Source organism: Panthera leo, chromosome B3 (assembly GCF_018350215.1).
Source record: "Panthera leo isolate Ple1 chromosome B3, P.leo_Ple1_pat1.1, whole genome shotgun sequence".
NCBI lineage: Eukaryota > Metazoa > Chordata > Mammalia > Carnivora > Felidae > Panthera > Panthera leo.
Genome location: NC_056684.1, coordinates 86,248,857 through 86,265,107, shown reverse-complemented (window position 1 = coordinate 86,265,107; position 16,251 = coordinate 86,248,857). Strand labels below are relative to the sequence as shown.

General features: G+C 35.0%; 1 protein-coding gene across 8 annotated transcripts in view; it reads right to left on the bottom strand.

The window, feature by feature from the left end:
* The window catches only part of MIPOL1 (mirror-image polydactyly 1), a 320,926-nt gene that overhangs the window by 103,139 nt on the left and 201,536 nt on the right, over positions 1–16,251 (bottom strand). For all 8 annotated transcript variants that reach the window (XR_006203778.1, XR_006203777.1, XM_042943011.1 and 5 more), the window contains exon 11: positions 7,554–7,648. Coding sequence is in view for 6 of the 8 variants with exons in the window: in XM_042943011.1 (XP_042798945.1) it covers positions 7,554–7,648 (95 nt within the window). In the remaining 2 variants the exon portion in view is untranslated. The remainder of the gene's footprint in view (positions 1–7,553; positions 7,649–16,251) is intronic.

Here is a 16,251-nt window from a genome sequence, read left to right as displayed (position 1 = left end):
CTTGAAAATAGGTGCAACTTATTGATACAAGAAGACAGTTACTATTTCTAAACATCACTAAACATAAAATTTAATCTACGTCACATGAAAGAGTGACAAATTTCACAAAATGTTAGAACTACAAAAAGCCCCTAGTGTCAAAGTTAAACTGAAATCTAGAAAGGTTAGAGCTTGCCTATGTTAAAAAAAAAAAATTCTGATTAATGGCAAAGATGGAAGAATTCAGGTCTCCTTTTGTTCTTTTTTTATTACTGCTTTAGCAGTATGGTACAATTAACACAACTCCACGGATAGTTACTTCTTGTAGAAAATACATATGTGACAAAATTTTTTATGTCATTGGGCAGTTCGTTGATTAGAACACTGAACAAATGAGGTCAGGATCAACCCCCTCTTGATGAGGGATTTACTTTAAGAACAATGTTGCTTCCTGGCTAGAACTTCCATGCCATAATCACTGCTGACTGTCTTATCAATGCATATAGTTCCAACTGGGAGAACAACAGTTCAAAACCGTTGTTTTGAACCAAAACCACCACTAAAAGACAAAACAAAATAAAAACCCAGATCCTAGTGACAGTCATGTCTCTGTTATGGATAGCATATACACGGACAAAAAAATGTTGCTAAGTAAAAGATTCATAACTAAATAAAATTTAGGAAAGGGATGTAGAAAAAATTAAGAATTTCACTCTCTTTTTGAAGATATTTTATATGGGCTCTGTATTATAGCTCATACGACTTTGAAATGTATATTATGAACCAGTAAGCAGGGCTCAGGTTTAGTCTAGTTTTCAGTATGTCAAACATGTAACCATTCTATTAAAAATGATTTCTAGGAGTGCCTGGGTGGCTCAGGCGGTTAAGCGTCCGACTTCGGCTCTGGTCATGATCTCGCAGTTTGTGGGTTCGAGCCCCTCGTGCTGTCAACACAGAGCCTGGAGCCTGCTTCGGATTGTCTTTCTCTGTCTCTCTCTGTCTCTCTGTCTCTCTCTCTCTCTCCCTCTCTCTCAAAAATAAATAAACATTTAAAAAGTTAAAAAAATAAAATAAAAATAAAAATGATTTCTATGATTAAGAAAGTACTAGTACAGTCCTAGGAAACATACTACCGTAAAATATGAAGCATTCTATTCAGTACTTTTAGCCTAAAATGTGAAATTTACCAGGTTCCGTAAGGCATCATAACTTCCCACACAGAAATCACACAAAACATAATAAAAACCTAAGACATAAACTGCTGTTGTTATAAGTAAGTATATTAAATCCTGGTTTAATGGCACCAAACAACAGGATCTAGTTCTTGTTCACACACTTGAATTTACATTTTACAGCAAAAGGAAATATAGGGAAGCACTATAAAATTAGCAACCATTCAAACTTAGGCATTCTCTCCATTAGAAAGAGTTTGTTATTATTATGCCTCCTGAACTCAGGAATGCAGCACTACAGGTTTACAATACAGGAAAAAATACAAATCTAACCCTTGCAAGTTTGAGATCATTCCCTGATGAAACTGTTCAGACTGAAACTAATGAAGCTCTTGCAAATGAATTTAGCATTCAGCACAGCAATGAGGAGGTACTGATACTTTACTAATAACACGTTGGTAATAACTGAGATTTATTTTAAATCTTCCTCTTGCTATTCCTCTCTTGTTATGCCTTCTGGTTTAATGCGAAAGAGCCGTCAGTTATAATGGTTAAGTTTAGGATGGGTACATCTACCTCACTGCCCCTGTCTCTAACTCTGCCAAAGGAAATGAAAGGCCAACATTTCTCTTCTTAGTACTCAAAATCTTCTGAAGCTCCAAGGAAACAAACAGAATAGAGAAACTCAGAAAAATACTTTTTTCATTTTCCTACTCCATACAGAGAAATGGAAAGGTTATAGTAACAGTAGCTCTTAGTGTACATAACCCAGAAAAAGAAAATTATTTTGGAAAATAATTTAAAAAGAAGAAGGTCAGTATCACTAATTGGCAGAATTAAAGGCATGGTAGAATGAAAGTCATCAGCATATTTTAATCTGTCCTTGAAACTAATAACTGATCACACATCCTCCCCTGCTTCGGTTATTGGAAAGGTGAGAGCCAGACTTATTCTTTAGGCTTATTCTTCTCCTGTTTCATGGTATATACATGCAAGCTGTACGCTGACTTGCTCCTAACTCCAGCTTACTGTCCTATTCCTATATTGTCCTTAGTTATTTTTCCTTTTAAGTTTAAAATTTTTTTTTAATGTATGTTTATTTTTCAGAGAGAGAAAGAGAGAGACAGAAAGAGACAGAGCATGAGCAGGGGAGGGGCAGAGAGAGGGAGACACAGAATCCGAAGCAGGCTCCAGGCTCTGAGCTGTCAGCACAGAGCCTAACATGGGACTTGACCCCACGAACTGTGAGATCATGACTGAGTTGAAGTCGGATGCTTAACCAACTGAGCCACCCAGGCGCCCCTATTTTTTCTTAATTACTGGTAAATTACTTTGTTTGACATGACAATATACATATATGTATAAATAAGTGTAAAATTGACTTGAATAACTGAAAATGTGTTTTTTCTTAAGCTTTGTTAAGCAAAATTTATTATCTATGAGTTCACACACACACACACACACACACACACACACACACACACACTACAGAATTAGTCTTGGTTATCTTCACATAAAAGTAGAACTTTTTCCTGTCCTCTGTAACATAGGAAAGTAAGAAGAAAAACTCCCAATATTTCTATGAATTAGTTGTGTTTCACGTATGGATTTGTAACCACCATCTATTCAGGTCAGTAAGAAATATTGTTTACTTTCGTTTGAATCGATTAAATCAGAATGTGAGCTTCCAGGAAATTTCAGCTTTGTTCTTTTTGGTAATTGCCTCTCTCCTCCCAGAGTTTTATATCCCAGGGATTTTACCCCCATACTATTTAAAATAAATATCTGTACATCTTCACAGAACATTCTTCGTACATTTTAAAAACAACTGTGGCAAGATAACATCATCCATATCCAGAACTTTTTCACCATTCCAAACAGAAACTCTGTACCCATTAAATCATAACTCCCCACTCTCTCCTCTTCCAGCCCCTGGGAGCTCCCTATTCCTTCCTTCTCTCAGCCCCTGGTAACTCTATTCTACTTTCTGTCTCTATGAATTTGCCTATTCTAGATACCTCACAGAAGTGGAATCATATCATATTTATCTTTTCTCTCTGGCTTATTCCCCTTAGCATAATGCTTTTAAGGTTCACTCATGTTGCAGCTTGCATCAGAATGTCATTTCTTTTTTATGGCTGAATAATATTCCATTGTACGTATACAACACATTTTTTTAATTCATTTATCTGTAGATGGGCACTTGAGTTGTTTTCACTTTTTGACTAATTTGAACAATACAGTACAAACAGTGGCGTGTATCTGAGTCCTTGCTTTCAGTTCTTTTAGGGTATATCCTATGTGTAGAATTGCTGGATCATGTAGGAATTCCATGTCTAACTTTTTGAGGACCTGCCAAACTGTTTTCCACAGCAGATGTATCATTTTACATCCCCATCAACAATGCACAAAAGTTCTCTATACCTTTTTGTTTTGATAGAAATATGGATCTTCCTAAAGGGTGCAACTTTCCTCATAGACACCACGCATTCTCCTGTGCATCACACACTGCATGGTTCATCCTTCTATACATACAGCTGTTTATTTCAACATGTAGCTTTTATCTACTTATTTTTAGGTCATTTTCCATTATGGCACTTACAGTGAGTACCTCAACATATGCCAATATTTTCAGAGACAATATCCAAATGGGTATTTAAGTACGTTAGTTTCATAAATCCTTGACTTCTTTATATCTAGTGACCCCTACCTTTCTCAGTTTCAACTATCTACTACTAAGGCAATACTTTTAAATATTGTCAATGCTGAGAATGAGTGCAATCTCTGAGATCTTAAAGAGCAATGTTCCACTTTCTGACTACAATCTCTGATCCTTTTAGCTCCTGAATTTTCTTATTCCCACTACTTTTGCTTTTTGATCTCAAGATGTATGGTTTCTGGATTTCTCCTTTTTCTCTTGGTATACTCTTAATTTTATTTCCTGCCCTATTTAGCTCAGACTATCATTCATCATTTCAACACCTTTTTGCTAGTTTACTTTCAACCACTCTCCTCTTCATCATGTTAATCCTGCATATTTGTAATCCTGAATCATTCCAATTCTTTGCCTTCTTTGCTTCTTGTGTTTACAAGAACCACTGAATGTGTGAAGTTACACAACTGTACAAACCAGAACTCATACAAATCTATAGCATCTATCCCCAGCTGACTCTTCAGGATTGCTTGTCTTGTTCTTTTTGCCCTTATTCAGTTCTCTTTCCCATTCTCTTCAGTAGCTGCTCTGTTATTCCTTCCAAAACTTCCTGTCCTCCGTCACTTTAGAAGCTCACGGTGACCCTTACTTTGCAGAAAAAAATGAAGCCTATTAATTGCAAACTGAGTTTCATTTGTATTCCACAGCTATTCTTATCTCCTTCACTCCTGTCTGTGACCATCTTCCTGTTCAAGGTAAACTCTTTTACAGATTCTAATTTCCATCTCTTCCTATTTCTTTAGGAATCCTGTTCCCTGACAATCTCTCTCTTGGCTCCTTCCAATTAGTCATAAACAGGCTCAAATATCTGCCATTTTTCAAAAACAAAAAACATAAGTCCTTAACCTATCTTCCTTTCTTCTCAACTATCATTAACATCTTTCTTATTCAGGCTTCTTCAAGGACCATTCTATTGTCCAAATTACTACTTTACCTCTAATCACTCTTCAATTCACAGCTAACTGACTTCTACATCTAATGCTTTATTAAAACCACTTCTGTGGAGGTTACTAATGACAACATAATTTCAAACAAAAAGCTAAGAGCTATACATACTTAAAACAAGTGTATGAGGTAGGTACTAGAATTCTAATTTCACAAAAAAGGAAATGGTCTTGGAGAAGTTCATTTATATAAGTCATAAAGGCAGGGCTCTCTAAGTGCAAATCCCAGGAGCTTCACCATACTACCAGTATTTTTTTTTTTTAAGTAGCAGTAAGAGGGGTATATGTGAAGAATATCTTTGAGCCAACAACTGTTAACTCGAAGAGTTGTTCAACTCTGTTACAATCATGTAGATTAAAAAGTCTTTGAAAAACAAATAGTTTAGCTTTACAATTTTCAAAAATCTCTCAGTAATCTTCTGCAATTCAATAGAAAGAAGGAGGAGCATTAAGAACTGGCATCAGGTTCATTTTTGAAGAAGAAATGTCAGTTCATGTAAGAATATCATATGCCTCTCAGAATTTTTGGACACTGTCATTTTATCAATAAACACCCGCTGTTCTATCTCACAAGGATGGCAGGAAAAGGTTCCATAAAAACTCTCCCTTATCAATAGAGTGAAGCTACTTCATACCACACTGCGGTATCCAAGGTCTGGGCACAAATCATACGATACTTTAAGTCCTAGTAGAGGGTTTAATATATGCCTCTATTATTCCACCAAGAAGAGACCCTGATGTAACGCAGCTATCTGAAATGTGCATGCAAAGCAGCATCCCTCAAACTTGGATACATGTGGGAATTTCTAGGGACCTTAAAACACACTGATAGCCTAGTCCTACACCGAGACTCCAATGTAATTGGCCTGGGAGGAGATGGGGATTAGGGCTTTTAGAAGCTCTTCAGGTGATTTTAATGCACAGCTACAGTGGAGAATCCACTGGTGTAAAGTATGGAGGAAAGACTGTCATATCCACTCTATAGTTTAAAAAAAAAAAAAAAAAGGGTGGGTTGCTGAGATGTCTTTATCCATTATCAGGTTTCTGCTTATCTACATGACCACACATAGACACTGCTTCTAACTGCAGGCAAATGACTTCCCAGTCATCAATCAATTTACTTAATATTTTTTTAAGTTTATTTATTTATTTTGAGAGAGGGAGACAGAGGTAGAGAGAGAGGGAGATAGAATCCCAAGCAGGCTCTGCACTGTCAGCATGGAGCCTGATGCGGGGCTCAAACTCACCAACTATTGAGATCATGACCAGAGCCAAAATCAAGAGTCAGACACTTCACCACCAGGTGCCCCAAACATACTTAATATTTGATAACTGCATTAATTCCTAAGGCTGCTGTAACATTGTAGCACAAACTGGGAGACTTAAAACAGAAATTTATTGTCTCAGAGTTCTGGAAGCTACAGCTCCAAAATCAACATGTCAGTTGGACTATCCTCTCTTTGATGGAATAGGTGAGAATCCTCCCAGGCCTCCTCTAGATTTTGGTATTTGCTGACAATCTTTGGGATTACTTGACTTGTGGATGCCAGGCAAAAGGCTGTCTTCTCTTGGTGTCTCTGGACAGCCTTCCTGTATGTGTGCGTCTCTATGTCCAAATTTCTACTTGTTATGAAAACATCAGTCATATTTGGTTAGAGCCCATGCTAATGACCTAATTTTACTTGGTTACCTCTTTATATAGAGAATTTGCACCCATAGAAGCCACTGATATTTTCACATCACATTTCAGTGTTTGCAGTTATCCCCAAAATATCATTTACAGTCATCACTACTTTGAAATTATGGTTGTTAATAGACTTGGTGTTAGACCTAGTTATTTAATGTATTAATAACGATGTGTGAATATAGTAATATGACATACTTGCATAACTATTTCAGTAAAACTGATTTTGATTTAATTGCATTTTATGCACTTAACCACATTGTTCTGAGAGGAGGCAAAAAACTAAAAGAAAATCTTTCAAATACCCACAGCCCAAGTTAGTGAATTCTTACGTTTTAGACTTCAGATTCTTTTTAATCTTATCAAGTATCAGAGAACATATAGAACATTGTACATCATTTTTCAAAACTTTTTTTGTTTTTACAATGATCCTTTGTGAAAAAATCTACAGATATTTTACAGATAACCCAACAATCTTATTTCTCTCTCGCACAACACAAAACTGAAACCAAAGTATCACAAAACAATATTTACTTTAACTACAGGAAATGCACTCTGACATCTTCTATTCTATTTCTTTTCATTAAAAAATGCCAGTGTGACCTACTGAGTTAATTTCACAACTACTCTTGGAGCATAAATTAGTGTTAAAAATCCTTCAGTGGCATTCCTTTAGAAACTTCTCATATTATATTATAATTGGTGAAAGGCTGTTATTACTGCTATTCATGTACTATTTTAAAAATATGTATCATTTTAGAGGTGGCATTTAGATGAGCAAATAGTTCAATAGTTAACTAGACTCCATTCAGACAACTGGTTATAAGTTATGTAAATTTTATAAATCTGATGGGAATCTAAGCTTAAATTTTACCAAATGCAGGAAAGAAAAAAAAGGTAAAATAAAGAATATTTTGTGCCTGAATCATTTTAAAATTACAAAAATATTTTAACTGAATAATGTTTAATTTCCTTGAGGTATTTCTTCACTCACTGTAAAACTGGGTAGAAACATTTCCCAAACCAACATTTCTTTATGCCCAGGTTAAAAAGAATTTTACCTGTAGTAAACACGAAGTGTTTCTATTTCTTCCTCTAGTCTTTTGTACTGTTGAATTGCAGTTTCTCTGGCTTCTTGCATAGCTAACAACTTTGCCTGTAAGTAATTAATATTTTAAGAAATTTAATATTGGTTTTGGTATGTTAAAATATATATTATAGTATAAACAGGAACCTTAAATTTCTGGTAGTTTTATAATCTATCAGTATTTTTAGTAGTGTTTCATAATTTCCCACAAAATAATCAAATTATATTAATAAAAGACATATTGAAGACAAGAACATATTAAATTTATCAACTTTGCTCATTACTAAACTTCAACCTTATTCATCTGTATCATCAGATATATGCCCTTCTGCAATGTTTAACTTTATACACAGAACTCAGAATGTGGAACATGGGTTCAGAGCAATATCAAGAATAAGATAAGCACAATGGGTGTTTCGCATACAAACTTAATGTGGCTCCACTGCCTGATCACACTGGATTTTCTTTTAACTTTATTAATAGTAAAACCCAGAAAATGCTAAATATGTTAAGCCATCTTTGATATTTAATGTGAAAAAAATACACAAGACTACAACCTGATTCTTACAGATATGACTTAACCTTTGCAATTCCTTTTCGGCAGGGAAAAAAAAATCTCTAAAGGGAGAATGGCAACAATCTTGAGTGTTAGTGGTATTTTATTCAAGGGATGTTATTGTTCCGCTCTGCCTATAGTATTTAAATTTTAAAGGGTCTGTAATCAGTTTTTCGAGAGTTCAAACTTGTAATTTTAAAAGAATTGCCAACTTCCAACCACCTTTCCCATTGGGTTTCAGGTATAGCCCAAAAGAGTTTTCATCAGAACTTTTAAAATAGGGTGCTAGTATTCAGATTTCAGTTTTGTTTATTCACAGCTTAATTTGCATGAAAATACTGTCTTTCACTTTCAACGATGTTATCACATACCTTGCACACACTAATGGCAATAATTAAAAAGTACTTGAGTTTGGAGGCAGAAGTTCACTAATTTTGTTGAACTCATATAATTTCTCTGGGATTATTTTCTTCCATAAGAATGAAGTCATAAGACAAACTGTGAAATCCTGACCAGAGGAAAAGTAGTGTCATGTAAGTGAACACTGGACAATGCCACTTTTCTATTTAAATAACAGAATAATAAAAACATGTAGCAGTTCAGGTCTCTGTATATAATTTAGGAATTAAATTAATTGATTTGTTCTCTATCTGGGTTAGCAAATCTAACAGAGTTACTTCTTAATTAAATTTAAGATATTTGAGTGCTTGCCTTAACATGTCACATTCTAGAATTATAGATAAAACATTCTCAAAAATTATTAAAAAGCATTTAAAAATAGGTGGCTGGTTCTTTATGCCAATAATTGACAGCATTGCCAATTTTCAGTAAATTATAAAACGTGACTGAAATGCTAACATGAAAGGCACAGATACCCATCGTGACTAAATGGTTAGTCAAAAAGAATTACACAAAAAAGGACATATCACATTCAATTTACAAAATGTCAAACATCCTGTTGGATGTATTTAAGGAATATCAAATACTGGACAGGTAATAGAGAATTTGCTAAATAAATATGTTACAATGACAAATACCTTAGATGACTGTTCTGATTTTTTTTTTTTTTACCTGGTACTTCTGCTGAAAAAAAACGAAACAAAACAAAACAAAGAAAAACAAATCCAAAACCCCTCTGAAACCAAAAAACAAAACCAACAATGCTCTAGAAGGAAAAAGCCAAAATGAAGATTTCTGCCTAAGAAATTTCTGCAAAAATAGGAACATGAAAATTTTACTTAAATTCCCGTGCTTCTAGTAATATTTATTTTTTCACTTCTCTTTTCACATTTAGTTGGCTATCAAGATTTGGTGTTGCTTCATAGCAAATCCACTGAATTTATTAATTCCAAATGTCTAATCTTATGTCTAGGCCCTGGTGACTATGTTCAAAGCTATTTTTAAACTTTCTGGCTTTACAACCACCTTTTTCTATTTTATCAGATATATGTTCATCTGGCTAGCATTTCCTTTTTAGAAAAATACCCTTACCCTTTGCCACAGTGATCTTGTTCAGTCCTGGTGGCTAGAATGAACTTCGTTCCCCACTACCTCAGGTATGTATCATACAGGTTATTCAAACACAGTATTCCATCCCACCAGCCCCAGAAGAAAACTGAATCTTGATGACATCACTGGTACTCCTGGATCCCCTGTGCAAACAGTTCCAGATCCATTCCATTTCTTGGACTCCCTGGGTAAATAAATCTTTTTTTGGCTTAGGCTAGCTTGAGTTGGATTTATGTTATATGTAAGAAAACCTAACTAATTTAAATGTACTGTTTACTTCTACTTTATTTCCTAGTTTCACTATTAATGTCATATAATTCCATCACATTACAGGTCAATAACAAACTTCATGTCAAAACCATTAAGGAAATTAGTGAACAAGATATTTTTCCTGTTCCTCAGGCATCATATTTCCCATATTTCTTACAGTTTAATAAAAATTGCATGCATTCGTTTATGTGTGTATTCATATAAAAACATATGCATTAAAAAAACTAATGAAATTCAAAAAGTACAAGAAAATATTCAATGTAAAGTAAATCTTTGTCCCATCTCCAACACTCAGTACTACAAATCCCCTCCTGAGATTAGTAGTCACCTGTTTGTTGTATACACTTCCAGAAATTATATGTGAATATATAAGCAGACATGTATATTTACAACTATGTGTGTAAATATATGTATATTATACATACATATTTATATATGTATAAATATATGTATAAGTAAACCTATTTACAATATTGATGGGATTGTTTATACACTGTTACAAACTTTGTTTTAAATTTAAAAAATATTTTGCTATTTTGCTTCCTATGTAAAAACAAATCTTTTACCCCAACCCATATATTGCACTTACTAGTTACATTCCTTCCTTCCCTTCCAGCCACCCCCCCCCCCACCCCCGGTCGCCTCAAGTGAAACATTTCAATGAATTTGGGCTCATCATTTTCAAGGATATTTTATACTTTCACTATATGGTTATGTACTTTATAGATAATGTATCTTCAAGAAACAGAATATTCCCATTACTCTAAAATGTTCCCTTGTGTACCAATATAGTCAATGCTCTCCTTTTACGCCCAGTCCCTGGCAAGCACTTATGATTCTTAGCCCTGTAGTTTTGCCTTTTCTAGAATGTCACATAAACAGAATCATATAGTAGGCAGCTTTTTGAATTCGGCTTCTTTCACTTAATGCTTTTGAGCTTTTGAGCATTACACATACCAATAGTTCATCCCTTTATATCACTGAGTATGGATGTACCATAATCTGTATATCCATTCACCAGTTGATGGACATTTGGGTTGTTTCCAGTTTGGAGCAATTATTAATAAAGCTGCTATAAACATTAGCATATAGTCATTTTGTGCAACTATACCTTCATTTCTCTTAGGTAAGTACCAAGGAATGGAAATGCTGGGTCTTATGGTAAATGTGTATAATGTGTTTATATACTTTATATAAAATTATATACATTGTAAAGAAACTGCCAAACTTGCTGCCTAAATCGATGTAACTTTAAAGCATCTGTGTTTAACTATAATAGCAATGCCATTTGTTGAATGCCTACTATAGATTAGGGCATTGTATCAAATGCTTGAAATCTATGGTCTATCCCCACAATCCACCTATGAGATAACTCCTATTATCCCTGGTGATAAAACTGAAGTTCATGAATATTAAGCAACTTGCAAAACTATAATATTCTGGTATATACATTATGTAAATACATGTAAACACTTAACATATATGTTTACACATACACATATATCTGCTAAGTCAATCTATATTCTCAAGAACATATGACAGATGACAAAAAGTAAGAATTTGAAAAATAATACCAACGTGTAGGTTCACAAGCACTTGGTAATTTCGTTTTTTAAAGATTTTATTTACATTTTTTGAGAGAGAGAGTGTGAACAGGGGAGGGGCAGAGAGAGAAGAACAGACAAATTCCAAAAAGGCTCCACACCGTCAGTGCGGAGCCTGATATGCTAACTGTGAGATCATGAACTGAGCCGAAATCAAGAGCTGGATGCTTAACTGAATGAATCACCCCAGTGCCCCAGGGTTGGTTAATTTCCGTGTGTCATAGACACACTTGCAGGGAAAAGGACAGCAGAGATGTACTATATACTCTTGAGCATGCTGCCTTTTTAAATATCACTCAAGCCTTTCCACATATAATTGCTCTTTTTGTTCTTTATTCTAATTCCTCCAAAACGACACCTAAGTTTTTCTTAAACTTCCACCCAAGTCCTGCTCAAGGTAAAAATGCAGGAAACTTGATGCTATACTTCTGATCATTATGTGCATCATTTGCATTGAGTTTTGATCCATACAATGTTTGGATCAAGTGTATAAGACAAGGAGTCTTGTAACTGGGAGTCATGTGTGTATTTAGTTTTGGTAATGGGACCAACTGCAAGTCAAGACTATTATTTAGTCTTTAGCTGGATCTTTTGCTTCTCAAACTGTTTCTGGTTCATCTCTCCCTAATACTAGTAACATTCTGCTGTTTACTCCACCAAAATTTACCTATACAAACATCTGTCTTGACTAAAATATGGTCTCCTAAATCCACTAATTTTACCATTATAACAAAAAGTATTTTTTTTTTAATTTTTTTTTAACGTTTATTTATTTTTGAGACAGAGAGAGACAGAGCATGAACGGGGGAGGAGCAGAGAGAGAGGGAGACACAGAATCGGAAGCAGGCTCCAGGCTCTGGGCCATCAGCCCAGAGCCCGATGCGGGGCTCGAACTCACGGACCGTGAGATCGTGACCTGAGCTGAAGTCGGACGCTTAACCGACTGTGCCACCCAGGCGCCCCAAAAAGTATTTTTAAGCATATATCATCACAATTATATTTTTTAAACTCTCTAAACAAATTTTATAAACTGATCACCAAATTTCATTGAATCTAATATGCTACTGATTTTATTCTTTTATTTTCCCCCTTTATTTTATTTTAGAGAGAGAGAGAACGTGTGCATGAGGGTGAAAAAGGGGCAGAGGGAGATAGACAGAATCTGATAGGGGGTTCAGTCTCACGATGGTGAGATCATGACCTGAGCTGAAGTCAAGAGTATGCTTAACCAACTGGGTCACCCTGGCACCCCTAAGATGCTGATTTTAAAACACCCTAATTTTATGCAGAAAAATCATGCCAATAATACTTACAAGACACCATGTATTGTAACAAGCATACAGCAATGTTTAAATGTGAAATTATTTTTTAAAATGTTTTATTTTTTTTTGAGTAGGTTCTATGCCCAACGTGGGGCTTGAACTCATGACCCTGAGATCAAGTCCCTGAAGATCAAGAGTTTGATGCTCTACTGACTGAGCCAGCCAGGCGTCCCAAAATGTGAAATGATTTTTTTTAAATGTTAATTTATTTTTGAGAGATAGAGACAGACAGAGCATAAGTTGGGGAGGAGCAGAGAGAGACAGAGACACAGAATCCAAAGCAAGCTCCAGGCTCTGAGCTGTCAGCGCAGGGCCAGATGCAGGGCTCGAACTCACAAACCATGAGATCATAACCTGAGTCAAAGTCAGAAGCTTAACAACTGAGCCACCCAGGCGCCCCAATGTGAAATGATTTTCAACCTAATATATTTCCTTCCTCTAAAACAATAAAATTATCTCCTGAGAAATAGCAAAATATCTTTTTCTGGACAGTGGCACGTGTTTTAAGTTTTTTCGCATCTCCTCACTCCATTCACACACAATAGCCATACCTTGTCTATCATGAGTAGAATTCTCTATCAAATAAAAAGAACTGCAACATTCTTGATTCTTTCTTTTGTTTTCTGTATAGGAAAACTTGAAATTTTCATTGAAATCGCCAATGGTGTACTCCAGAATTCATACGTCCTCCATCTACCTTTGATACTTATTCCCAACATGTAAAGGGTATTGCTTAAAGCACGTGTGAGAAGCAGCTGAACTAATTCTAGGTGGAATCAAATCATCATCTGATAATAGTTATCGATAATAATAAAAGTTTACAAAATGATCAGTGTGTGTTTTACATCTTTAGTCTTCTCACTATACCTTTTTCTTGGACCATTATATTTTTTTCATTCATTTCCAGTTTTATTGAGACATAATTGACATATAACATTGTATTAGTTTTAGGTGCACAACATAATGATTTGATGTATGCATATACTGCATATATTGTAAAATGATTACCACAATAAACTTAGTTATCATCCATCAGCTCATATAGTTACACATTTTTTTTCTTGTGATGGGAACTTTTAAGATTTACTCTCTTAGCAACTTAAAATTTTTTAATGTTTATTTGTTTTTGAGAGAGAGAAATAGAGAGTGAGAGACAGAGCACAAGTGGGGGAGGAGAAGAAGGAGGAAGAGAGAGAGAGAGAGAGAGAGAGAGAGAGAGAGAGAGAATCTGAAGCAGGCTCCAGGTTCTGAGTTGTCAGCACACACCGCGATGCGGAGCTTGAACTCACAAACTGTGAGATCATGACCTGAGCAGAAGTCAGACTCTTAACTGACTGAGCCACTCAGGCATCCCTCGTAACAACATTTAAATATGATACAGTACTATTAACTTTAGTTACCATGCTGTACATTACATTGCCAGAATTTATTTACCTTAAGTGAGTGAAAAACAAGTTGGTTAACCAATGTTAGGGTTAGTCTTATAATTAAATGGCTCATTCTATAACTACGTTTTGAGCAATGCCATCTAAATAGAACAACGATTTATACTGTTATCATATTAGAAATGAACTGGATTGTTTTCTTGGAGTCTTATCTAGTACCTTAAAATGACAGACAAAGAAAAGACTACAGTATCCCCATAACTGAACACTATTTGTATGGATATTGTGGAGAAACCACTTTTATCTTACTTCAAAATCTTGTTATGTTTTGTTTGAATGTGTTTTTAATAGTAACAGTCTGATATAGTTAAGCCTTCCTTTGGTAACTCCAAGACCATTAATGGTAACCTGTTTTTATCAGAGAACAGAGGCATTTGATCTTATGTGTGATACCTGCTAAATAAAGAAAGATACGGTACAAATTAAATCACAGAACCAAATAATTTTAGACCTGAAAAGGATCTTACTTTACAGGTGATAACATTTTTGTTAACATATGTTTAGGGAAACATTTGGAAATTGTCCAAGGTTTCATAGTTGGTGAGAAGGAAAGTTGGAACCAGAATAAAGTATCCAGAAAATGTTGCTTATTCTACCATTCAAGACTACATTTCAATATGGCATAATTTAATATGTATGTTAATTGTTTTAATAGAATTTTTTATAATCATAGATATATAAACTGTGTTACAGTATTAAACACATTTGTAAGGAATCTAATTAGCTATGTTCAAATAACACATCAAATTAGAAAACTGCTTAACAATAGGACTATAGCCATCCTAGTATTTGACTTTTTAAACCTCAGAAGCAGGGTAAGAACCTGTTAAAGAAAAATAACTAAAAACCTTGCAAAAAAGTATCTAAAAAAAAAAAAAGCTACTATCAAAAGGCTAAAAATGATTGGATTTCAATTATACCTCCCCTTCATAGGAAAACGGATTTCTCACCACGTATATTACCATAGTGCAATGCTCTTTAAAGACTATTCCAATGAGGTAATATTATGTCCCTATGAAATGCCTTTCAGACCAAGGATGATCAGTTTCCAGACTCAAAAGCAGTCATATCTGCACTGTCTAGTGATGTATGCTCTGACATGAGGAAGGGAAGAAAACAGTTTGTAATGGAAGCAGAAGTCAAAAACATTCATAGGCAGACAATGATCCATGAGCAGTGAGCTGAGTCTGCGAAACAGAGAAGGGAGGTAAAGAGAAGTATGCCAGAAACAGAGTGCAGCACAGCGACTAAGAGTAAAACTGGGTTTGGCTACCAGCAAGCAGTTCTATGACTCTGAATTAGGGCCTCTGATAAAGGTAAAATGGTAAAATGGTGGTAATAATACCCATCTCACATGACTATTAGATAACGATAAAATGAGATAATTTACCATACGATAGAGCCATATCAAAGTGAACAAGTATGTAAGCTGTACAATAGACACTATTGAACTTTAGGTATAAAATTATTGGGGAAATAACTGAAGTCAATACGAAATAGCACTGTACCAAGTAATAGGTCAATAAGGTGAGAAGGATTGGGCTTTAAGTACAAGTTCAAGTCATGTGGTAGTCTGCAGTATGATCATTAAAGTCCAGATATTAAATATTTTAGACTTGTAGGCCATATAGTCTCGCTTGCAACTACTCAGCTGTTTTTGTAGTGTGAAAGCAGCCATAGACAATATATAAATGAACAGGCAACACTGTGTTCCAATAAAACTTTATCTACAGAAACAGTCAGCCGGTTTAGAGGTCATAGTTTGCTGATTATGGATCTAGTGTCAGAGAGTACAGGTTTACATAGAGCCTACAATATCTATTGTTCTATATAAGCTTTTGGTTAATGTTGTTAGATACCTGAAAAAGTGAAGAATCTGTCTAGAATGAACAAGTTTCTGAAGGCAATGAAACAAAGCATTTGAAATTCACAGTTCAACAGGTTCTTCAGGGCATATAATAATAGG